Raw genomic sequence first — 25,140 nt, forward strand, 5'->3', positions numbered from 1 at the left:
ATTGTGCTGCATGTTCAGGCAATTGACAATGTCGGAAACGACCAGTGGGAGGGCGCGTCGCTGGTCGTTTCTGTCATTATAGTGCATGATTTGTGCACATTTACTGAGCGATTGCACGATTCCGATGTCGTAATCGTGCAATCGCTCAGTAATATCGCCCAGTGTGTACGCACCATAACACCAGAGGTGGAGCATACATACTACATAATAATTGCTTCCTTTCAAACAATCAATGGTTTGAGGTGACATTTTTTATATGCAGTATCGGACTGATCTCCGTACACACTAATTCAGAGTGATGGCTTTCTGGCAGGACCAACTTAGCGTGTGCAGCACACGATATACCCCTTATCTGACAGATATAGCCAAGTCGGACCAAGAATCGCATAATGTATACCCAGCATTACAGTGGAACTTGAGGCACTACAACCCCCACCATAACTGACTACCTACCAAATTAACCCTAGTGCGTATGTGTGTGTGAGCATGTGTTAGGGAATATAGATTGTAAGCTCCACTGGGGCAGGGACTGATGTGAATGGCCGAATATTCTCTGTAAAGCGCTGCAGAATATGTGTGTGCTATATAAATTATTGGTAATAATAATAATAATCTCAAATGTCATTGTGACTTTGGCCAGCATGGAAAATAGGGACTGTTGGGAACCATGATACTGAGAAATGCTTTCTGCAAAGGCAAAAAGAAGAACTTCGAGGCAAATGTACTTATTTTAGAATCTTTCTGTTACATTTTCTTCTGAGTGACAGAATTTAAAACATCCCTTTACAATGTGTCCAAAAATAATCTCTCTTCTCAGCTGCTGCTGATCGGGAGATTGTCCTCAAGGGGGAGCCATAGAGTTGTAGTTCCCTGTCCCATAGTAATGTGTCTTGATGACTGTCGATGAGACTACATTTCCCAGCATGCTGAGCGGCTGGGCGTCTTTATCCTCCCTAGTCAGTTGTCCAGCATTCTTTCCTGCTGATGTCTGAGGGAGCAGCCTCTGCTGGGCGTCAGAGCCCCACTCCCCCTCCTGTATAACAGACACCTCTCTCCCTTAAAGGCTACCAGGCTGCATGTGCAAGGGACTGGTAATGTAAGAATTGCAGCTGGTTATTGCACCCTACATTGCAGGAATATTGGGGACCAGAAGAGGTGAGTTGGGACTTTGCAAATTGCAAACAATGATCTGATGTCTTGGCTCAGTCCTTATCCCTGCAAATCAGTCAAAGCAGTAAGGTGCAAATGTAAAAACTGATGATACTTATATATTATTATTAATATGTCATCATAAACTCCTAGTAATGTTCTCTATTTATGCCTTTAATTGCATTGGTTGCATTTCTGTTGCTTTTCCTAATCTACCTATGTGCACAAGAGTGTTAATAATTCCTTATTTGCAGGTTGCATTGTTCTCCTTTTAAATAAAGTTGTAATACATTTGCCAGACTTGTATCTCATTAATAATGCAACTGTAATATATTACTGTTAGTACGTTGCAGATGGTTTCTGTGCAGGGTAGTTACAGAAATATTAGATCATTAGACTGCAGTGCTGCTGTTTATAAAAGGTAGATGGGCTTTTGAAGGGGATTATTGCAGCACAGCATAATGATTTATCATCTGGAGTTGAGAGTGAAAAGGGTTAATTGCATCAAACTTTTCTGGCATCTTAAGAGGGGCTGGGACACTGCGAGAGGCTGTAACCGAATATTTCTTCCTATTGGTTCGTTTGCAGATCCCTGTACAAGCTGCTGGGACCTGAATCCATTCTCTGATGGCGTCCAAACTCCTGAGAGCTGTCATTCTTGGACCGCCAGGCTCTGGCAAAGGGACAGTGTGCCAGAGGATTGCCAAAAACTTTGGGCTTCAGTATGTTTCCAGCGGTGACTTCTTGAGACAAAACATCCGATCGAGCACTGGTAAGAGATAATCTCTATGTTTTCATTTTGTTTCAATCATAATTATGCAGCTCTGCCCTTGGTACTTCAGCTCTGCTACTGTTATAACATATTCAAGAATAAAGTGGCACTAATTTCTCATCATGCATTGTAAATACCTGACAGTTCTAGGGGTCTATTTACTAAGCAGTGTTAGGAGACAAAGTGAAAAGAGATAAGGTACCAGCCAATCAGCTCCCAACTGTCATTTTTCAAACACAGCCTGTGACATGACAGTTAGGAGCCGATTGGCTGGTACCTTATCTCATTTCACTTTGTCTCCTAACACTGCTTAGTAAATAGACCCCCCAAGTCTTCTTAATGCCTATTGAGAGTATTCCCAATGAGAGCAGGCTATTTAATGAGTCAAATTCTGGGCAACTGTTAATTTATCGCACGGACCTCAATATGACTATTATATCCCCTATAGTAATCCGTATGTCTTCAAAAAAAATTTTTTTTTTTTTAGTGCATAGTTTTATGCAGAATTTCCTACAGAAATAATTAGCTTGTTCAATCAACCGTTCACTGTCATTAATGGTGCTCTTAGATTAAGGTACTTTTCCAAGGTCACAATGAGCCAAATCTATGTCCCAACAATTGTTTATAAATTGTATTAGTTTTGCATAATTGTTCCAAATGTTTTTGTTTTGCATTTTGGCTTCATCAGCGAGCCACTCCTTCTCCTGCCTGCTTACCTGCACTGGTGTCACCTGTAGTATTCCGCCTATTGTGCAGGATTTAGGAGAACCGATACAACAAGGATTCTTCATGTATTATGTTGAGGATTGCACAGCAATTGTTACAGTATTGGTGGGACATAGGTTAGGACTCTTGCCTTGGGGTGGCAGTCTGTAACTTTCCGTTCTTGGTAATTCCATAGGTTAGAGAACATATTTCCTTTTCTCTGCTGTGTAATGCTAATACGGTCCATATATAAACGCCATGAAAGTCTTTCCCTTTTTAAGTTTTATCTGTTATTTTAAATCAGACCGTCGTGAGAGAGTGATTGCAAAATGCAGGCTCCGATTTGCAAGCACGGTTCTTGGATATTTGCAGGGAAGATGACAGAATTGGCTTTACAGAAACTGAGCGCTCGCAACCGGGTCGATGGTGGCCCAGAGCGCATGCGCACGACGGAGCCGGCTCCGTCGTGGGCATGCGCGAGACCCAGATAGCGACAGGCAATCCGTCGCTCTGGGTCTCGCACCAAAGGGGGCGTGCTGTCGATGTTGAGTGAGAGCACGTCCCCTTTGGTGGGGGTGGTTGCCCAGAAGGAGGCGTTCCCATGGGAACGCCTACCGTTTGGGGGTGGCCCCACTGACATCACGAGTGATGTCAGTGGGAGAGCTTTCGGCTCTGTTTGAGCCGAAAGCTCTCTGGGGCTTGTGGCCATGAGACCCTACGGCAAGGGTCTTGTCGCAAGCCCGATGGTCGCGATGGTCTTGACCATCATCCTGGCCGCTCGCATTAGCTGTGGGTGGCAACCAACACAACAATGAGAGCGGCCAGAAGGCCGCTCCATTAAAAAAAAAAAAAAGTCTCCCTGATTCAGAGCGAGTGTTCTGTCAGAGCGTCCGACTCTGAAGCAGGGCCTCTGTCTTCACTTTTCACCACAGCTGTCTCATAATGTTGACCTGTATAAGGGGGAGTGACCCACCCATCAGTTAACGCCACATACCAGTGAGAATTGGGCTTTGCTTACTGCACAGGCTTAGGCTGTATATACAGGTGGGCAACAAAAAAAAAGGAAACTCCTGAGTAAATGAGGGGTGCTAAGAATATTGGCAGCAAGGACATCCGCGCATGTGTGGTACATGCGTTAATTAAGAAAAATAGCAACATCATACCGTGGTTTAGTATAAAAATGCTGGATGGCCCTGGCTGTCTATCATTATAGCTGCAAGAGGAGACCTCAGTAACTTTGACAGTGATTTTTTTTTTTTTTTGGGGGTGTGTTTGGCAGAAGCTTCAGTGATCAAGACAGGTCAACCTTCTGAGGTTCTGTGAGCCTGGACAGCCGTTGCGCTATCACCATGGAACTTCAGGGGAAAAATATCATCGGTAAAGGACAACCAAGGGCAGAAGCGCAGGTTCCGGGATCAGGATAAAGGAGCATTAATTGGAAGTGTACAGCAAGATTGTCGAGAAACTGTAGATCAAGGGACTGCAAATTTCAACCTGTAATCTAGTTAACCTGTGGCACAAATGGTTCTATGAGAGACCCCCAGAGCTGGATATTATAGCCCAGTCGCAGTGCACAAGTAACGCATTACACCTGGCGATGCACTTTTGCAAGTTCTGTGGTGTATGCAAGGGAATAGCAAGCATGGAGGAAGGTCTCTTTGTCAGATGAATCTTCCTTCATCATGTCCTTGACAAATGGCCACGTGCACATCTGGCGCCAGCCCTGAGTGCTGTTTTCCAGCGGTAGATGGGTTCCATTTGTTCCGTATAGTTTTTGGAGATGGTTTGGAAGTGGCCATTTCTTAGGAGGCAATTTCAATGCTAATCGCTGCTTAATTACACTGAGCGATCATCTTCTCTCGTGTTCCAGCATTTCTCTACTGGCGGGAAGGTCACCTTCCCGGACGACCATGCCACACGCACGCATGTGTTTGCCAAATGGTGTCATAAATATGAACACTGGTGTCATTCATATGTCATGGCCTCGTAAAGCTGGGTACACACCAAAATATTTTTGTCCAACCATCCAACTAGTTGATTGGTTGGAATGAAAATCTGGTAACGTATGGGAGTAACTGGCGATCAGCAATTTGCTCCTAAATGCCAGAGAACAGATGAAAATGGTCGGTCAGACAAGTTTGTTAAATGTTTCATTTAAACAATTTGTTCAAACAACAGTTTTTGTCCATTTTCCGGCGTTTGGGAGCAAATTGCTGATTGTCATTTACTTTCATACCTTACCAGATTTTCATTCCAACCAATCAACTAGTTGGATGGTTGGACAGAAAATCTTTACGTGTGTACCCACCCTTAGGTCTCCAGGTCTTAGCTCAAGCCGACATTTATAGACCATTCTGTAGCCATGCTTCAGGCAGCCCTTACAGCCACCTTCAAGCAGGTGTCAGTTGGGCTATTCGTGGAAGAATATTCCGACATTCGTCCTGAACAATTCCAGACATTGGTTGGCTCGTTGCCGTGGCACATGAACGGCAGTAGTTTTAAATGGCTTCATATTGGTGTTTCCGTTTTTTGTCTACTACCTGTTTGATGAAAAGGATCTTCCCGTATTCGGTCTTTAAATGTCACAGTCTGCTCCCAGGTGTTATAATCTTTCATCTTACATTTTGGATACATATTTAAAGGGACATTATTCTACAAAATTGCTTTATATAAAAAAAAATGCATTTTGTTTGTAGGGCGCTTCTAAAATATGTTTTGCAGGGGGCCTATCTTGGTAGTTAATTGGCGAGTAATTTATTTTAACTTCACCAAAGTGTTATGAAACAATTGCCGATTTTGCATAATCCCTCTAGAACAGTGGTTCTCAAACTCGGTCCTCAGGACCCCACACAGGTCACATTTTGCAGGTCACCTAGCAGGAGCACAGGTGTATTCATTACTCACTGACACATTTTGAAATACCCACAGGTGAAGCTAATTATTTCACTTGTGATTGTAAGGAGACCTGGAAAACATGCACCGTGTGGGGTCCTGAGGACTGAGTTTGAGAACCTGTGCTCTAGAATAATAGCTGAGAACTTCCGCCTATAACAACCGCCCTTGTTCCCTTATGCTGGGTACAAACTGGCCGACATATTGTCCATTGAATTGAACGGCCGATATATTGTGTGCACGTTACCAGTGTGTACAGATTATGTCTGTGAACGACCATGTTTACATACATATCGCGTTGACTGTGCAGCACAGCCGATGGCGGATATATCCGCTCATTGTGCTGTGTGTACGGGCGGTCAGCAGATATATCTATCTGGTGTGTACTCACCTTTCAGAGGCCGATACTCTCTCTTTCGCCATCTGTGACTGGCGCTTGCAGTGATTCAATGCACGCGCCGGTCTGAATTTCCCAGCGGCACCTGCAGCCGCCAGGTCTTAAACTCCGAGCAGTGGAGGTTTATACAAAAAGACAGACTATCACATCATGTGATTGGAGCAGTTGAATGGGTCAATACATTCGAAAACAATCAGAGCAGGTGCAGCAATAATTAACAGTAACAAATGACAGCCAACCGCAAGGTCACTGTTCCAAAAATAAGTCATGGTGATACTTGGCATTAGATGAGTATATGCAGGACACAAGAGACCAGGCACAGACCGGCAAGGCACACAACAATCAGGAAATCCAATAGCACAATGAAGATACCAGGATCAGTAAACTAACTTCCCATACAAGAAGCTATAATCGGCAATGTGCTGAAAGGCTGACTGCCCTTTAACTGGAGATTGGCCAATCAGGAGTCTCCTCAGAGAACAGCCCGCTAATAAAAATATCTAATGCAGCTGAGTGCTGCACGTATAAACCCGTGTCCTGGCTGCTGTCAACAGCCGGGTCCAAGTACCATCGGGACCATCATGCTGTGTGGCTGAGCTGATGTGGCGTCCCGGTCGACCTGGTAACGGCCGGGACCCGCCGTAAGTATGAGCCACAGTGGCGACTCATAACGCAAAGATGCACTGTGCCAACTAACATATGGTTATGTGGAAAACTCCCTACTTGGGTAAAGGGGCAGTTTTTCAGTTGTATTAAGTAAAACCATAATACTGTAATCTGTTTCTGAGTGTAATTTGCATAACTTCCCTTCTGTGTGTGTGAAGATTATCACAGTGCAAGTTGTATGTTTTGGGTTTTTCTTTTCTTTTTTGTACAGATTTGTGTTGGATTTTGAGTTGTAAATAAAGACCATCGGTTTCCTACGCACAATTCCCCAGGCTGTCAATATGAATGGAGATGCAGCCTAGCAAATCGCTGTCAGTGCAGTGGCAGGGTATCCAGTCAGATGGTCGACAGTAACCGTGTCGACACCACAATGTGGACGACAGAACACTGGTTCCTTTTGGAGCCCGTAGGCTAGCCGGATGGCCGCTTTTGGTTCTCGTTAATCGAGGTAGACTGCAGAAATCGCAGTAGCAGCCATATTTATTTGTTGTGCAGACATTAAACAAGATCGTTGACACTGAACAATCTCCGAGAGTCAGTTTCATCAGTAACTTTTTTAATTTATTATTATTATTATTATATATATATATATATATATTTATTTTTTTTACTATTTCCTTTTGTTTATTAGTCCTGTTATCTTGCCATTCTCTCACCGCTATAAACCCCACAGTTTTGAATGAGTTGTCTTATTAGCCGTCCAGGGTATTACTGTCCCCCCACCCCACACACCCACACTCACACACTTTTTCCATATTGTCTCTTTGCTGCCATTCTTCTCTAATTTATACTCCTTGAACTTCTTCTCTCTTTCGGAGAGAGATAAAGTGGAGAGAGATAAAGTACCAAGTAATCAGCTCCTAACTGTCATGTTACAGCCTGTGTTTGATAAATGACAGAAGCTGATTGGTTCTCCCCCTTTATTCCTTAGCTGCCATATACTCAACCTGTCAATCTCTCTGCTTCTAGAAATCGGTGCTATATCACCAAAATCCAGCCAACCCACAGTTCCCATACACCTCATTCAGATTCTACATGTTATAAGGGATTCCATCAATCCTCAGACACATCACCTGTTGCCTTCAAAGGGGGGGAGATGTACTATGCGTGACTTTTTAAGATCTTTAGGGGAGAATCTATGAAGCATCGGCTTCCTGGCGATTGCAGGTGAATATTTTAAAAATCACTCGGAGTCTGGGTAAAGCCTCACGTGACACTGACTCCAGGTGCCGTTTCAAATATGTACCTGCAAACTCTTCCCTTTAAATGCATGGCTTTTCGTCGCTCATTATTGACGCAAAGCAGGACCCATTACCACTAAAAAAAAAAAAAAAATTGCAGTTGCCGAAGGGGAAGATTCTTAACTCTCCTTTCTGGGGAATCGCACTCTTTCTCTTTCGGTGTCTGTGACTGGCGCTTGCAGTGATTCTGTGCATTCACCGATGTAAATTTCCCAGCGGCACCCGCAAAGAAAAACGAAAACCCTAGTTTATTATATTTTATATGCACAATCCATTGCTGCATATTCCAACAGCCATGGACAGTGCTGTGTGCGCGCGCCAGTGCCAGCCTAAACTGGGGTAATCGATAGCTGCACGCGTCAGTACTGTCAGTGCCACTGACCGTTCATAACTTATCAGAACACCCTATCTAATTGTAGCGTTGGCGATAACAACGGGGGTGCATAACATGCGCAATTATATCCAGTGCATTTAACATAAGTTCATACATCTGCCCTTAGGGGTCTATTTACTAAGCAGTGTTAGGAGACAGAGTGAAAAGTGATAAGAAAGTGATAAGGTGCCAGACAATCAGCTCCCAACTGTCATTTTTCAAACACAGCCTGTGAGATGACAGTTGGGAGCTGATTGGCTGTATCACTTTCTTATCACTTTTCACTCTGTCTCCTAACACTGCTTAGTAAATAGACCCCTTAATCCTTTAAATGTGCCCTATGGAAAGCACGCTCTGACCTCTTCCACCCAAACAACAACCTCAGCCTTCTGGCAATAATAGAAACATGCCCAACACAAAATCAGGCACTGCCTCACCTGCAGCCCTTACACACCGTGGTCTCCACTGCACCTGGAACTTCAGCCGTGGAAGGAGATAGAGAGGGGTAACTAACTATACTCCTGTTTGCCCCGTGATACATATTCAGAGTTCTCCTTCTCTCCCTTCCCTCACATTCCCATCTTTTCAAATACATACTATGCAGCCCTCTTCACTCAGCATCTTGCTACCAGGGCTGTCGAGAACGGGGATGAGCCCGGGGGGAGGGGGGGGTTTGGGGCAGGGGGGGGGGCAGTGTGTGGAAAGCACAGGGCTGGGTACCTGTGGGAGTTGCAGCCTCCGGAGTGTCCTCTCTCGCCGGGTTCCCCACTGGATCTTCCGCAGTGCTCTCTCCCACTCAGTTACATTATCCCTAGCTCCTGGCGTGACAGGCTCCCGGCCAATCAGGTCCCTGGGGGAGGGGCCGAGCTGCGCTGCAAAGTGGTACAATGTGAATATCCCCCCTCAGCAGCTGGTTCACTATACTAAATGCCGTGAAAGGCCCCCCTCAGAAGCTGACCCTGCCGGGACACGCCAACAAGACCAGGCCCTTACTGTGTGGAGTTTGTATATTCTCCCTGTGCTTGCGTGGGTTTCCTCTGGGCACTCTGGCAGGCTAATTGGCTCCCAACAAAAAAATAACGCTAGTGTGTGTGTGTGTGTGTGTGTGTGTGTGAGAGCATGTGATAGGGAATATAGATAGCAAGCTCCACTGGGTCAGGATCTGATGCAAATAGCCAAATAATCTCTGTATAGTGCTGCGGAATATGTGTGCGCTATATAAATAATTGGTAATAAATAAATAAAACATTAGATTAGTTAATGAGGCTTGTAGGCAAGTTGGTCCCCCCCCTCAGCAGTGTGTGTCTAAGAAAGCAATGTAATACAAGCTAGTAGCCCATGTATATCGGTGTAGCATCTCTTCCTTCTAGTGGTAGGTGTATATGAACAGAAGGTGCTCGTTCATGTCAGATGCCTTTTTCTTCTGTGTTCCTGTGACCGATGCATTAAATCCATCATATCTGCTGTTCTGGTTTGAGACCTGCGCGGCTGGACCAGTGCTCTCCTAACCACCAGGCAGTCCTAATCCATCGTAAGTGGTCAAGAAGGATTCAGCCACGGCACAGAGGTGCAGCAACAGCAAATTACTGGTAAAGGAGGTTGGTGCTGGCTGCAATTCCTTCCTAGGCTACAGCTGAGGACCCAACATCAGTGTTGACACTTGCATGGGGTGAGTGGCTGGTTTGGCCATGCAGCTTCAGTAGGACATAGCATGGTGGGGCTGGGGGCCAGAATAAGCCCACCTGTCACACTGCTACTTACTACACCAACTGGAATGCTCTGGATATACTTTCAGCCTCTCATTTCCGCTAAAGTCTTCTGTCACCAAACGCCTCTTTAATACATTTGAATCTATTCTCAGCCCCCCAACACCAACCCCTATGTCTCCTATTATTGTCCAAGATTGGCATCCTACTTCAAAAAGGCAGTATTAAAAAATAAAATAAGGACATTCATGCAGGGTCTGTTAGAATATATGGGACTTGGTCCAACGTCTTTACATTTTAGCGCTTTACAGGGGACCTACTGCCAGAATAAAATTAATGGAGATTTTTCCAATCCGGTTCAAATATCTAATGGGACAGGGCAAGGGTGCCCGCTGTCTCCGTTGATATTCGTGTTATGCATGGAGGCTCTTGCGCGAGCTATAGGAGCCAATCCGAATATCTCAGGTTTGCGGGTGGGGGGTTCAGAATATAAATTGGCTCTATTTGCTGATAACCTGCTGACAATTATTACAAACCCCACGATAGCCCTCCCTAATTTGATGAAAGAATTTAAAATATTTAGCGATCTTTCCTTTTTTAAACTTAATTATTCTAAATCGATAGCTATGAACCTCACGGTTACTGCATCGATCCTTGCAGGTTTGCAACAGGCCTTTCCCTTTCAGTGGCATTCTTCACACTTAAAATACCTGGGAGTTATCCTCCCCAAGAACCTCTCTAAGATTCACTCACTTAATTTTGTTCCATTACTTGCGAAGATCCGACATGAGCTTACTACTTGGACACGTAAAGGCATCTCATGGATTGGGAGGATTAATGTAATAAAAATGAACATTTTGCCTCGGGTTCTCTATCTCCTACAAACTTTGCCAGTACTGATCCCTCATGGTTGGTTTACGGATCTTCATCGGGTGGTAAAAAATTTTGTGTGGGGTGGGAGAACCCCTCGGTTCAAACATGATATCCTATTTAGATGTCGACACTTGGGTGGACTCTAGCTCCCGCACTTTAATTTTTATTATGACGCGGCCAGTTATACTTAGTAGAATACTGGAATGGTCCTGGATGGATTCTGTCAAACAGTGGGTAGTTATCGAGGGTTCCTTTTTGCAGATATCCCTAAATGTTGTACCTTGGATGCCGCGACTACCTAGTATTTCACATCCAACTATAGGACCTACATTGGGAACTTGGAAAAGACTTAGGGGCTTATAATGCATTTCCACGGTTTCCTCTCATCTAGTCCCGTTGTTTGTAAATCCTGCCTTTCCTCCTGGGGTGTCCAGCCTGGTTTTCCAAGGTTGGTTACGGGCAGGGATATACAGGGTAGGTCAATAGTTAGATACCTCTGGAGTTATGTCTTTTCAGGATATTCAAAATCAGTGGCATTTACCCAATAACGAGATATGGAGATATCTCCAGATTAAACACTTTATCCAATCACTGAGTCTCCTCTCCTCAGGAACCTGTAAGTCCCTACCATTTGAACAACTGGTACTGTCCCCAACTTTCCCTTCCCACGTTGTCTCCACCTTATACACACTCCTGATTGAATATCGCTTTTCCTCTTTGCCAAACTTTACTAAAAAGTAGGAGACAGGTCTTGGTACAGAGTCACATTAGTGATATTCAATGGACTTCTATTTTTGAGAAATCCTGGAGTAGCTCTACTAACACATTAACTGCTGAGACTAATTTTTAGGTAATCTCTCGTTTGGTATCGTTGTCCTTCAGTATTATCTAAGATGTATCCGGGCGTGTCGGCTTGTTGTTGGAGATGTGGTGGGGACTTTGGTAATCCTCTCCACATTTGGTGGTCTTGTTCGGTTCTTAGGCCTTTCTAGGATGGGGTGATCTCAGTTACATGGGAGATTTGGGGTTTGGAGATTCCGGGTGGGTCTGAATTTTGGCTCCTGAACTTAAAGGCATGGAAATTATCTGTTTACAAAAAATCCCTTCTTAAGTACCTCAATAGTGCTGCCAAGGCGGTCATTCCTGTGAGGTGGAGATCTATCTCCCCCCCCACTCTAGTGGATTGGTTCAAAATAATTGATCTATATCGCTCAATGGATGATATTATATTGTCTTCGACTGATCAACTCAAAAATTACCTGAAGATTTGGTCTCTTGGTCTCTGTGGTTAGATTTCTTTGAATCGGCCCGCTATACATCCCTAATGGGACTATTATAATTACATTTCCTATTCACCCCAGATAACTTGATTACAGGTTTTTGTCTTGGTCCTTGGGTTCCCGCTTGAAAATTCCCCCCCCCCCCTCTTTCTCAGTTTTTATAATTTTGTATTTGTGTGATTTAAATTTTTTTATTTGTTTTGTTATGTTATATTAGATGATTAATTTAATTTGATAATTGTATGTGAAGGTTTAATAAATGGCCATATTAATTGAATGTGGACTTTCTGAGTCCGTATGGTGTTTATATTGCATTAACGGGCTATTGTATTCTCATATCATATAGTGATATGTTTATTGAATATTTTCACGTGATTGTGTCTATGTAATTGTTATGTGAAAATTCTTTAATAAAAATTACTTGCAGAAAGAATAAAATAAAATATTCATAAAATAAAATATTCATATGAAACAACTTAATTTCTAACTTTATCAGGACAGTCAACAATTTTTTAAAGTTCCTGGTGTTGGCGGATGACAGTGTCTTATATTGCCTCAGCTTTTCCAGTTGGGAATGTTATTGCCATTGACTTTCTGTTCTAATGAGACACAAGGGTTCTGTGAGAGTAGGGAGTATTGATTCAACATTATTTTGCATGCTAACCACCAGATAGGGCACTATGCCACACTAGACAATGGATTGGGCTCTGTTATACTCCATAAACACTGAATGGCCTCTGTTTTGTATACTAGCCACCAGATGGGGCCTCTGTTTTGTATACTATCCACCAGATGGGGCCTCTGTTTTGTATACTAGCCACCAGATGGGGCCTCTGTTTTGTATACTAGCCACCAGATGGGGCCTCTGTTTTGTATACTAGCCACCAGATGGGGCCTCTGTTGTGCACACTAGACAGATGGATTAGGTTTTGCTCCCTAGCTACAAGATAGGGCTCTATTTTGCAAACTAGCCTCCATTTTTGCACCCTAGCCGTCAGTTTTACACCCTAGCCACCAGATGGCGCTCTGCTCTGCACACTAGCTGCCAGATGGGGCTCTACTTTGCACCGTAACCGCCAGATGGGGCATCGCATTTCACCATGGCAGCTTTAACCTTTAACCCAGTGGTATCCAAACTGGGTGCCATGACACCCTGGAGGGCCCCGGGACACTAGCAGGGATATCACAGGTTGGTGGTCCAGGACCAAATCAAATTGTTTCTGGTCAATAATATTGGCAGCCAACAGTACTGAATTTGCCTATCCTAAAATATGTGGACAAACAGAAGCGTGGTCCTGTCCCCCACCCATAACTGAACTGAAGAATGACAAGTTACATCATTGAATCATTTTTGCTGAATTTCTCAGTAAGAAACTTGGCCTAGGGGTGCCGTGAAAAAAAAAGCTGTTACTCTAGGGCGCCGTGATTCAAGGAAAATTGGGAACCACTGTTTTGGTGTAGTTCAACCAGGGCCGCCAAGAGCCAAGGCGGGCCCCGGTAATAGGGGGCGTGGCCTAATCTCGGGAGGCGTGGCCACGCCCCCTTGCCGAAAAAAATAAATAAAAAAGATTTGCAACGCCGCTGCGCGCCGGGGAGGGGGGCGCTCTGAGCCCCCTCAGCCCGGCGCAAAGCCAGGGGGGGCGCGATCACTGTGATCGCTCCCCCGCACAGGAGACTGCTCGTGGCTGCTGCTCAGCAGCCACGAGCAGTCTCCAACTGCAGCTCAGCACACGCTGTGTGCTGGGCTGCTGTGAGGGAGGGGGGGCGGCGTCGGACCCGGGCCCCCGCCGGGCCCCTCAGGAAGCCCGGGTAATCTGTACCCGCTCCCCCCCCCCCCTCTCGGCGCCCCTGAGTTTAACAAAACATTTGTCTTAAGGCCGTTGGGTGTCTCATTACACCTCTGCACACATATACCTTGCAATTGTGAACTACAAATCTATTCGCCTTGTAAGGTTTATGTAGCCTGCATTGCCTTGTAGAGACAACCAGATGTGACTTTTGTATAGTGTTGTATTATGTGACCTTTCTCTATCTCAGGCTGGCTAGGTGAACACCGCACTGCTGTCTCAGGCTGGCTAGGTGAACACCGCACTGCTGTCAGTCCTGTCTAAACACCCTGGTGTTCCGTGCATTTATCATGATGTGATTATTAAAGAGCTGTAATTTTCTCACGTGGGCGGATTGCTTGCCCCAGGGGGATCTGCAGTCAACAAGTAGCTCAGCTTATTTCTGGAGGAACGTAACTAAACAGAACAGTTAGCCAGTGTGGCTGCAGACAGCCGTACCTTTTATAACACATTCAGGCGTAAAAATCGTGAATAAAATGCAGTAAGCATACGGATGAAAGTGGAGGACCGGAATAACCCCATGTGCTCTGTAAGAAAGATTCAGCTGTTGGTGGGAATGCACAGATGGCAGGCTTGCTTGAAGGCCCCCCCCCCACACATCAGCAATCGTGCAATTTGCAATCGATTGTGTATAAAAATCTTTCCCTCTTTCAATCGATTGTGGCAATTCTGCAATCGATTGAAAAAGGGAAAGATTTTTATACACAATCGATTGCAAATTGCACGATTGCTGCTATCAATCTCTGATGTATGGGGGCCTTTACATTACAATAAATTAATTTCTCTCTCATTTGCACCAGTTTTCAGAAATGTACTTTATTAAAAGTTCTATGTATATTTTATTCAGAGCATCTTAGGGCCCTTATTGGCTGGCGTTTAAATTCTGCGCTTGCTGTGTGTTTTTTTTAATGCGGGTGCAAAGTCTGCAAAACCCCAGCTCTAGTCTGCATGCCCATAGCCATTAAGCTGCATCACTCCCAACCAATCACACTGCAGCTGGAGTGGGAGTCCATCTATTAGTAATTCTGAGATCCCAGCCGTGCGGTTTGCATTATCCATTGTGTACTAGTGTTGGTATTTTTATTTTGTCTTTAGAACAACATTATCCTTTGAGTGATAAATGAAGAACATTTCAGAAGGATTCCCCCTGTATTTACATTTTTCCCATAGTTTTTACAAGATCTTTTTTTTTTTTAAATTTAATATTTTAATATACATGCCTTTTCTACCAGAGGTTCCCAAACTACGCCATTACACTCCAGGTTTTAAGGATATCCATGCTTGAGCACAGATGACTTCATTAGTATCCTCTGGACAGGGGCGTTTCTAGAGAGGACTAAAGCTGGGCATACACTATACAATTTTCTGTCAGATATCTGTCCAATTTGGCTGGTTGGGATGAAAACCTGGTAATGTATGGGAGCAAATGACAGTCGATCATATGGGTTTAAAGTTTAAACACTGAAAAAAGGACAAAAAAAAATTGTTCAAATTGGTTACATTTGTGTGTTTTAACCAATTTGTCTGAACAACCATTTTTGTCTGTTTTCCAGTGTTTGTGAGCGAATGGACGATTGTCATTTGCTCCCATACATTACCAGGTTTTCATTCCAACCAGCCAGATTGGACAGATATCTGACAGAAAATTGTATAGTGGATGATGGCCAGCTTAAGCCCGTGCGCAGTATACGTCACGGGCCCCCTCCTCTCAGGCCAGCAGCGCGGCACTGATAAGACTCTGGGCACTAGAGTGTGCCCAGAGTCTATAGCGCAAGCGCAGGGCACCGGGAAAATGGCCGCGGCAGCCATTTTCCCTGTACTGTGCATGCACAAAAAATGGGAAAATGGCCGCTGCGGCCATTTTCCAGACATTTTTACAGCACTGACACCGGCACGGACGTGGGACTCCGGAGAGGTAAGTATAATATGCATGCAAGGTGTGTGGTGCGGGCCCCTCTGTACTCAGGGGCCCGTGTGCACTGCACACCCTGCACCCTTTATAAATACGCCCCTGCCTCTGGACTCAAGCTTGGATATCCTTAAATCCTGTACCGTAATGTAGGAGTTTGGGAAACCCCGCATTATACGGAGATAGCAGAATCGCCACTCCAAGAGCCCCATCATCCCTTATTGCCCTGATTAAGTAGCCAGGCGGGCAAAGAGCCCCAGCGCTTCTCAGGGAGGGAATGGTAATCTCTTATGGGTTCTTTGCAGCTCTTTTTGTAGCTCCTAACCCTGCTATCTACCGTACTGTAATGTCATTTATTGCTTGCAGATCAGGCAGCTCTTAAACTGGGGTGCCCTAATTCAAAAGAAGGTACCTTCCAAATGAAGTTCCAGTTTTGAGCCAGGGATATAGAGGTTGGCGCTCTAAATGAGTCTTCCCTTAAGCTGGGTAAACACTGAGACGATGTTGGCACGATATGTCGTTTCTGGTTTAATCGGAACGACATCGCTCAGTGTGTACGGCCAATATGCGCACTCCTGCGAACGCATGCATCAGGGTCCGGTCGACGATATCACATGCGGCCCCATTGTAGGTTCATTACCTTGTTCTAATGTGTACCCACGGTGTGATATGTCGGCCCATTATGCCGACATATTGTCCGGGACACATTGCGTACTGTGGGCCTAATTCAGCAGTGTACTGTGAACGCAGATTGCTGACGTTCGGGAATCTGCGCAGGCACCAGACCTGTTCTGAACATGTGCTGAACGGTTCTGCGAGGCCGCACGTAAAATGGCAGTGGACTGTCAGTGATTGACAGCCTGCTGCCGTTTGGGGGCTAGGGAGAGGGCGGCGATGCCCTCCATTTCCAGAAACGGAGGCGTGTTGCCGCCATTGCGGGGGAGGGAAGAAGCCAGGATCTCCGTCGGCTAACGGAGATTTCCTGGCCTCTTCCTGTAAACTGCGGCGGCCGGCTGCGGGACCCCATGTGTCACCCAGCCGGCCAATGGTACACAGATTATCTGATGCTGCGTTTGACAGCGCAGCTCGGATAAGTAATGCATAGGAGGCGTGATGCCTCCTACTGCATTACCATATCTGCAAGGATCGCAATTGCAAAGCTGCCTGTGTGCATACATTATATATTTGTAGCCTGCGTGCATACATCATATCTATAGCCTGCGTGCATACATCATATCTATAGCCTGCGTGCATACATCATATATCTATAGCCTGCGTGCATACATCATATATCTATAGCCTGCGTGCATACTTCATATCTATAGCCTGTGTGCATACTTCATATCTATAGCCTGCATGCATACATCATATATCTATAGCCTGCGTGCATATATCTATAGCCTGCGTGCATATATCTATAGCCTGCGTGCATATATCATATATCTATAGCCTGCGTGCATACATCATATATCTATAGCCTGCGTGCATATATCTATAGCCTGCGTGCATACATCATATATCTATAGCCTGAGCACATACATCAGATATCTATAGCCTGCATGCATACAGCATATATCTATAGCCTGCGTGCAGCTTTGCAATTACGATTCTTGCAGAATCAGGCCCAGTGTGTCCACACTTATAATTGCACCAATCAGACAGACTCCATATCACCCTTAGCAGCCAAGGGGTTCAGAGAAATCCGTTTCTGCATATAATTTCTTATTGGAATTCCTTTCCTGCCACTGAATTTTTAAGAAGGCCCTTTAGGTGTTGTTATAACGAGCTTTTACATTTTTTTATCTCTTGTATTACCTTATTATTAACTATAAGTACAAGGAGTTCTTTCATTCCGTTGTTATATTCTGCTGTATTATGTGCCTGGTACAGCTTTTGTTTAAACACAAAAGGGCTCATTTTAACATTGGTTGCTGTGGTAAATGTATCAGCAATTTGCTTTCATCTGTTTTGTGCAAGTTCGACACTGAGCGGTTTATTTACTAAGCGTCGGATTCTAAAACCCAGCACTTCCGATGGCGTTTATGCCAGCTGTGTAAAAGGGCAATGATTGCACTGGCAGTGCTTTACTTGTAAAATCATTGCTGTTTTCAATGCTGTGCATAAACACCTTCGGAAGTGCCAGGTTTTAGAATCTGGCGCTCTAAACCCCTAAGGGTAATTTATAAACCACAAAATCTGCATTTGTTTATCCAAGTGCGCCGCCTACTTCCTCATACAACGCATTGCAAGGTGATAATCCACTTTCCAGTCCTTAGAGCTGCCCATGAAAAATGAATCTGTACCCACCAGTGTGAGTCAGTACATGGTGAAATGCGTAACGCTCCACTTCTCCCTAATAACTTTTTCAGGCCACCCATGTTTGTTCGTTGAAACTATTCTGTTCTTATTTTTCTGGCCTCATTTATGTCATAAGTTAATCATGAGGGATATGATGACTGTCTATATTAAATGTATCACTTTTTATGTGCTTTAAAGCTTGCTATTGCATTGGTGTAGGTGCACTTAGAAATGTGTCTTTTTCTCATAGACTTGCTCCTGGAAGTTGCAAAATGCGTCGGCTCTAAGTATATGATGAGACAGACTAAAAAGTATATTGCTCCAGGGGCGTAATAATGCCCGAGGGGGCCTGTTGTGCGGGAAGGGACTCCCACTCCTCCGTATCTCACATCTCTGACAAGCGGTTCGCCCTTCCTATGCGATGGCACAATGCCCGAGTCCTTGCTTTCACTGCACGGCGCCATATTTTCAAAGATGTCACAGGGAAGATGACGCCGCGTAGGAGAGAGCTGGGTGCATGGTCCGGGGACCCGTGTGCCCAGCACGCCCTGCACCCATTATAAATACGCCTATGGGGTCAATCCAATTAGGTGCGAAGGGTGCAATGTGCCGTTGCAACAGCGTTTAAACACCAGCAACGGCACCGCATCTCGCACCCTTCGCGACCCGACCCGAGTCTGGATTCTCATAATTTTGCTCGGAGCCCTATGGGGCTGGAAGCAATATTAGGCAAATCCGGGCTGCCGTACAGTCTGGCCACTGCCGCGATGACTCGCACACGCAAGATCATCGCACCCAATAGGATTGACCCCTTTGTGTCCCTTGTCATAAATTATGGACGTCCTGTGTGACTGGTCGTTTTCCATCTCATTACCTAATTCAGTGGCTTATTTAGCTATAGGTCCCTTTCTCCAGCTGATTTCTTATTAGAGGAATAATAAAAAAGAAAAAAATCCCCAATCACCGCAGTTTTCCATAGAAAAAAATTAATTGCCGGGACAGCTGGGCGATACGGGCACAGAGCGATAATGGTTAGATTACCGTTTTGTCTGGTCGGTCCCTGCAGATATGCACACACAAAAGCCGGCTGGCACAGTGATGTCCCAGATTTGGGCTTTAAACTCCACTACTAAAAAATTGTGAAAAATAAAAAGATTAATATATTTTTGAAAACCTTTTAAAAAAAACCCCCTTCATTTAAAGAATAAGGGGCCTATTCATCAACACTAAAATAACAGTTTTAAGGACATTTTCCTTAATTACCGTTATTTCAGTTTTCATGAACACACTTAACACAGGAGATATCACTGATCTCTCCTGGTTAAGGGCCTGATTCAGAGCTGAACGCTCTGACCAGAGCGCTCGCTCTGAATCAGGGCCCTTCTACCTGTTTTTGGAGCGTCTTCATGGACGCTCGCATAGCTGTGGGTTACCACCCACAGCTTATGCGAGCGTCCATGATTATGGTCGCGATGGTCAAAGACCATCGGGCTTGCGACGAGACCCTGCGGTAGGGTCTCGCTGCCGCAAGCCCAGGAGTGATTTTGGCTCTATCAGAGCCAAAGTCACTCCCACTGACATCATTACTGATGTCAGTGGGGCCGGACTCAGACGGTAGGCGTTCCCATGGGAACACCTCCGTCTGGCAGCCACGCCCCCGGCACGTCCACCAAAGGGGGCGTGCTGTCAGTCACCATCGACAGCACGCCCCCTTTGGTGCGAGACCCCGAGCAACGTATTTCTCGTCGCTCGCCGGGTCTCGCGCATGCGCCAAACATCGACCCGCTTGTGAGCGAACTTCCCTCACGAGCGGGTCTGAATGACCCCCTAAGTCCGTGTGCGTTAATTTCCACACTCCCCATACATTAGTACATTAGCATGGGGATGCATTTTCGGAATTTGATGGTGTTACTATACGCCACTCGCATATAGCGGGTTACACTTACCTGCTGTCAGCTGGGCAGGTCCTCCGGCTCCCTCCATCGCAACCCCCGTCCCGGCTCCCTCTATCACGCCCTCGTCCCTCCTCCGGCTCCCTCTATCACGCCCTCGTCCCTCCTCCGGCTCCCTCCATCACGCCCTCGTCCCTCCTCCGGCTCCCTCTATCACGCCCTCGTCCCTCCTCCGGCTTCGGCTGCTGCTCCGATACTGTGTTCTCCCGGCAGAACACAGTAAAGTTTAAAAAAAAAAATCTATATATTTTTTTTTTTTTTTTTTTTACTTTACTGTTTTCTCCTCTTCAGATGGAAGGTTGGGGGTCCGTGGCTGCAGCGGCTAGGAAGTTGGGAGGAGAGGGGGAGGTAGTTGGGGGGAACACAGAGTTGCCCTAGCTGTAATCAGTGCTGCGCATGCGCCGATTTTGTTAACGTAATGGCGCATGCGCATCCTGATTACAGCTGCGATAAGGTAGAGTAGAGAGGGAAAAGTATCTATTTCCTGAAAAGCTGTCATCGCAGAAATGACAGCTTTTCGGAGTAGATGAGGCGCTGTGTCCAGTGTGGTAGTGTTAACAGGGGCACTCTGGTGGGTCTTCTGCTCCCATATCCCATGGAAGCTAAAGAACGCAGCACTGACCTGCTGGATATGCGTCTGGTACCTCCGGCACTGGATGTGATTTGAGGCAGTGTCGCTTGTCTGTTACCACAGACAATTCTGGCCAGTCAGCGCTGGTCGCGATCATTAAGCACCCGTGGTCGCCCGCTGCGCTGTTCACGGTGGGTGGTAATGTCTTCCATGGGGCATTCCCGGTACACACATGACACAGTTGGTCGAGGAATGTTGAGTGACCACACTACGGAAATGGAATGTCCCAACTGTTGGGCACCCACTATCGTGTCCCCTTCCAACTCCGATAATTTGCGTAGCCTTGCTATGAGCAGCCTAGTCGGTGTTCAGACTGACTCACGAGATGTCAGATTACACCTGATGCAGATCTGGGCATTTCCAAGATGTTACAGTGCGGTGACACCATCTACCATTACCATTACATACTGCTATCCCATGGCTTTTGGCATTTGTGTATATTATATAGAGTAAACAAACCGTTATTGATATTCGATAAATCAGCCTATTAGGGCAGCTGCCTGTATGGGGCTTTATGCAAATGCTGCTTCAAACTCCTCCCCTTGTGTACATCTGTGCAGCTGAATGTACAAGGATTTAGACCCCCACTTTTGAAACGTCCTTGTACACCATCGCAGCTTGCACCAGCCCAGTGACAGATACACGTTCTCCGTCTGACCACAGACTTCTCTACGTGCGACTGTGTGTCTGAGAATGCAGCCACTGGCATTGACAATGCCCGCGACTATCCCATTATACACCCACTGAATGGACTTGCGTGCACCACTAGTCACCACCAGGGAACGCCCATCATTTCTGATACTGTGACCGCCCAGATCTGCAACGTAGGAGTTTTCAGAAGTTTTTGCGCAAACAATCGCTTAACTACGTCACCATCAGCATTGTGCGCGTGGCTCCGAATCAGCCCCTCGGTCACATCCCGCACAATTACGCACGTGTGCCTAAACTGTATCCACTAGGAAAGGCTCCCAATCCGCCCAGCGTATCTCATCCAAAATGTTTTTCTACAGTATATACAACATCTTGGGCCTGATTCAGAGCCGTTCGCTATTTGTGGTCGTTCGTTCAAAAACAAGGGGTGGCTATTCAAATGATCCGTTCGCAAATTGCAGTCTGTTCCCACCTCTAAGTCTGAACGAGCGAGCAAAACATACGCTCGTTTATTTGATAAAAACGCCCCCTGGCCGCACGCACCATACGTCATGTCCGCTATTTATTAGATTAATCGAGTACATCGTACAGCGTATGAACTGCTCGCTATTCTTGTGGTAGGTGTTTTCAACCACTATTTTGCGAGCAGTTCTGAGTAAAAAAAAACCAAGTGACGTGGTCAATGACGCTGCTGTCTTAATTATGCACTCCCTTAAAACGCCCGTTTTGACCTTTAAGCACGCCTGCGTTCGGATCTCCACTCCCCGTTTTCAAGCACCTTCCCCTGTTACCACCCACATACGCCTCATTCTGTCACTCAAAATAGCAGGCCCTCGCTATATTGCGTACCAACGATTTTCGGCCGCACTGACTGGTTCGCGCATGCGTACTGAAAACCGTACGCATGCGCAGATGTGCGAACATCGCTCGGAACGAGCGTACTGCCGCTAGCGAGTGGCTCTGAATGAGGGCCCTTGTCCGCCTGTATGTTGGATAAATAGTGCACGTGCTAAGAAAACTAGTAAGCGGATTGATGTGCACTGAATGAACAGCTTGTTTGGGGCGAGAGATTTGCTGACCCGCTCTCTTAATTGTTTAACCTCTCTGTAGCTGGTTCCCTATATAGCCACGGACCGATGACTGATTTAGCAGCAGTAACAATGAGATTACAGGGAATTTGCCCTTCTCATTAGCTGTGCAGAGATACACGAGGCTACCATGGGTTGCCGGTGAGTGCTTGGTACAGCAGTAGCCGGGGGTATGGCACGGGTTATTAGGCAGCCAGAAGTTAGCATTAACTGGGATTTTCTGTGATAAAGCACTTCTGTAAGTACAGTATCCAGCTTTACTAATCATTGTGTTTAGCTAGGAGATACCTCCCTGCCTCCATCGCTCGGGGAAGAACCATTGGATAAAGTAGTTTGCTTTGGGTCTGTGCCAGAAACACAATAGGAGGGAACGATACATGTGATAGTAGTGATATATTCTTCACATGCATGTGCCAGTAACCACACGTCTGTTTATGCGATAAGATCCTAAATACAGACATAGCACAAAGAGCTGGATCTCCCAGCTTATCTCGCACAGTAATGCTGGGTGCACTGCACAGTGTACGATATATCGATCAGTGCGCCGGCACGTGTGTACAGATGTATCGTGTCGGCTGTGCAGCAGGGCAGATGCGATGTGTCTTGCAGATGAATCGTGAGCATTTCAGTAGTGCACGCAGGGGGGTTTCTGCGTACCCAGAAACCCCCCCTGACAGCCTCGAGAGCAGACACCATGTTAAGCCCCGCGCCTCTGCTGCAAATTGCCACGATACGCGGGTTTATGAGGAGACAGAGCCAATATGACACAATTCTACTAGGTCCCGTCCCCTCAGCTGCTGCAAGGTAAATGTAATGTAGGTGTGACATAAGTATTTGTGTGTAAGGTATGCGTGTACATATATATGTGTGTGTGTGTGGAAACCCCCCTGGAAAAATCCTGCGTTTGCCCCTGCATTTGCCGGCGTGTACAGGCGAACGACCGACTGTTATGCTGCCCGCAGGAACCGCCAATAATGACATCACAACTGGTTGAACAAATTTAAATGCCTGTCCAGTTGGGATGTCAGGCCAGACATATGGAGTGGCTGATTGGTAAGTGTGTTTACAGTATGTTTACCAAATCAGACGCCCGGTCAGCGGGGCGGTCGGCTTATTTATGAGGCACCACAAGGGTTCCTTAATGTTCAACGTTTTACTTCATTTGCTCTCGCTAGGTGAAGGGTCTGCTGAGGAAAGAATGTGTCTCTGTTAAGTTCTTGTTTTGAGGCTGCACTGCACCCTAAAGCAGTGGTCCCCAAACTAGGTGCCACCGCACTCTCTCAGGGGTGCCACTAGTGATCTAGCCCCAAATCAAATGACTTGGGGTCTGATTTATATCCGCATCCAATGACGATATTTACCCAGTTTGAGAGATTGTTGGCTATTGCGCACACGTGAAAGCCGCGCTGCGTGTTTTGGCTTCACGCACACACAGAGGGTTCCCTTGCAAAGTGAGTGACAGGTGGTCAACGTTTTGGGGAGTTAACCGGGGATGTTTGAAAAACACAGGCGTGTCGGGACAGTTTGAACTCTTTTCTGGAGGCGTGCATAAATTAGTCACAGCGTCCTTGCTCGTAGTGTCTGGAGACCCGCTGTGTCTGCGGCAGCTTAGAAGGCTGGTGGCCGCCTGATCTGAGGGCTGATGTTTCCGGTTTTTCAGCGTGAGCGGCGGATGTGAGATGCTATCACTGGGCGTCTCTAAGCACTGGACAGCGAGTGAGTCATTAGCATATTATTACAATTGCGACCTGTGAGATATCGCAGCTGCATTTGCGTGCGGAGCTGAATCAGGCCCTTGGTCCAGCTTGTAGGCTGTTCTCATTACAGAGGCAGAGTGCAGCCATTTACGCTGGCTGCACTACTTGTGCGTGGCTAGGCTGTTCTAACCTCCTCCTCTACTTCTGTCTGGCAAATGAGCACAGGTGCATGAGCACAGGTGGTTTACTGCCAATGCAACAATGGTGAAGGAGGTTCCTGCACAGAATCCTGGGCACCCGTCAGAATTCCATGAAAGCAGTGTCTCCTTCCCTGCCCACCCCTTCTCTGTTTGAGACATTCCTGCGACTGGGTACCATTATTTTCTATAAAAAAAAATCACCACTATAGATCATGTATGATAAAAATAAAAAAAGGGAGAATTGGAAACTACCAAAGAATAAAGAAAAAAAAAAAAATAAATATATATATATATATTTATTTTTTTTCTCCTTCAAATGCTCAGCAAGTGACAGCTGCAGGGAAGTGACTCCTATCGCAGATGGCATCAGATATATATACATGATACATGTGGGTACATATAGATACATTGTGGCGTGGATAATTGTTGTAAGCTTACATTGCTGTTACTATAGTGTAGACTTGCACAGGATTTTATTTTTAATTTTTTGTCCAAAGGTGGCATCAGGGGTTAGTACTAGTTTTATCATACGCAACACATTTTAAAACGTGTTGCGTATGATAACGGCGCTCCAGCCAATCAGCTCCCAACTGTCATCTGTTTGAAAAGTGACAGTTGGGAGCTGGTTGGCTGGAGCACCATTTATCTTACGCGACGAGTTTTAAAACTCATTACTTATGATAAAACTCATTGAAAATGAACCACATAAATCTGAAACTCCTCATGTTGTAGACTGTGCTAAATTGTCAGTAGGCGGGGAAAGTACCAAGATGTGGGTGTGTGCTTGGCCAGTATGCAAGGGGCGTGTCTCAC

General features: G+C 45.8%; 1 protein-coding gene across 1 annotated transcript in view; it reads left to right on the forward strand.

The window, feature by feature from the left end:
• Positions 1 to 965: 965 nt before the first annotated feature.
• Positions 966 to 25,140, forward strand: part of AK4 (adenylate kinase 4) — a 65,327-nt gene continuing 41,152 nt past the window's right edge. Inside the window, exons 1-2 of the mRNA XM_088442372.1 lie at positions 966 to 1,155; positions 1,738 to 1,921. Coding sequence (XP_088298498.1) covers positions 1,777 to 1,921 — 145 coding nt within the window. The 5' untranslated portion in view covers positions 966 to 1,155; positions 1,738 to 1,776. The remainder of the gene's footprint in view (positions 1,156 to 1,737; positions 1,922 to 25,140) is intronic.

The sequence above is a fragment of the Taudactylus pleione genome, unplaced genomic scaffold, assembly GCF_031769625.1.
Source record: "Taudactylus pleione unplaced genomic scaffold, aTauple2 ptg000310l, whole genome shotgun sequence".
Lineage (NCBI taxonomy): Eukaryota > Metazoa > Chordata > Amphibia > Anura > Myobatrachidae > Taudactylus > Taudactylus pleione.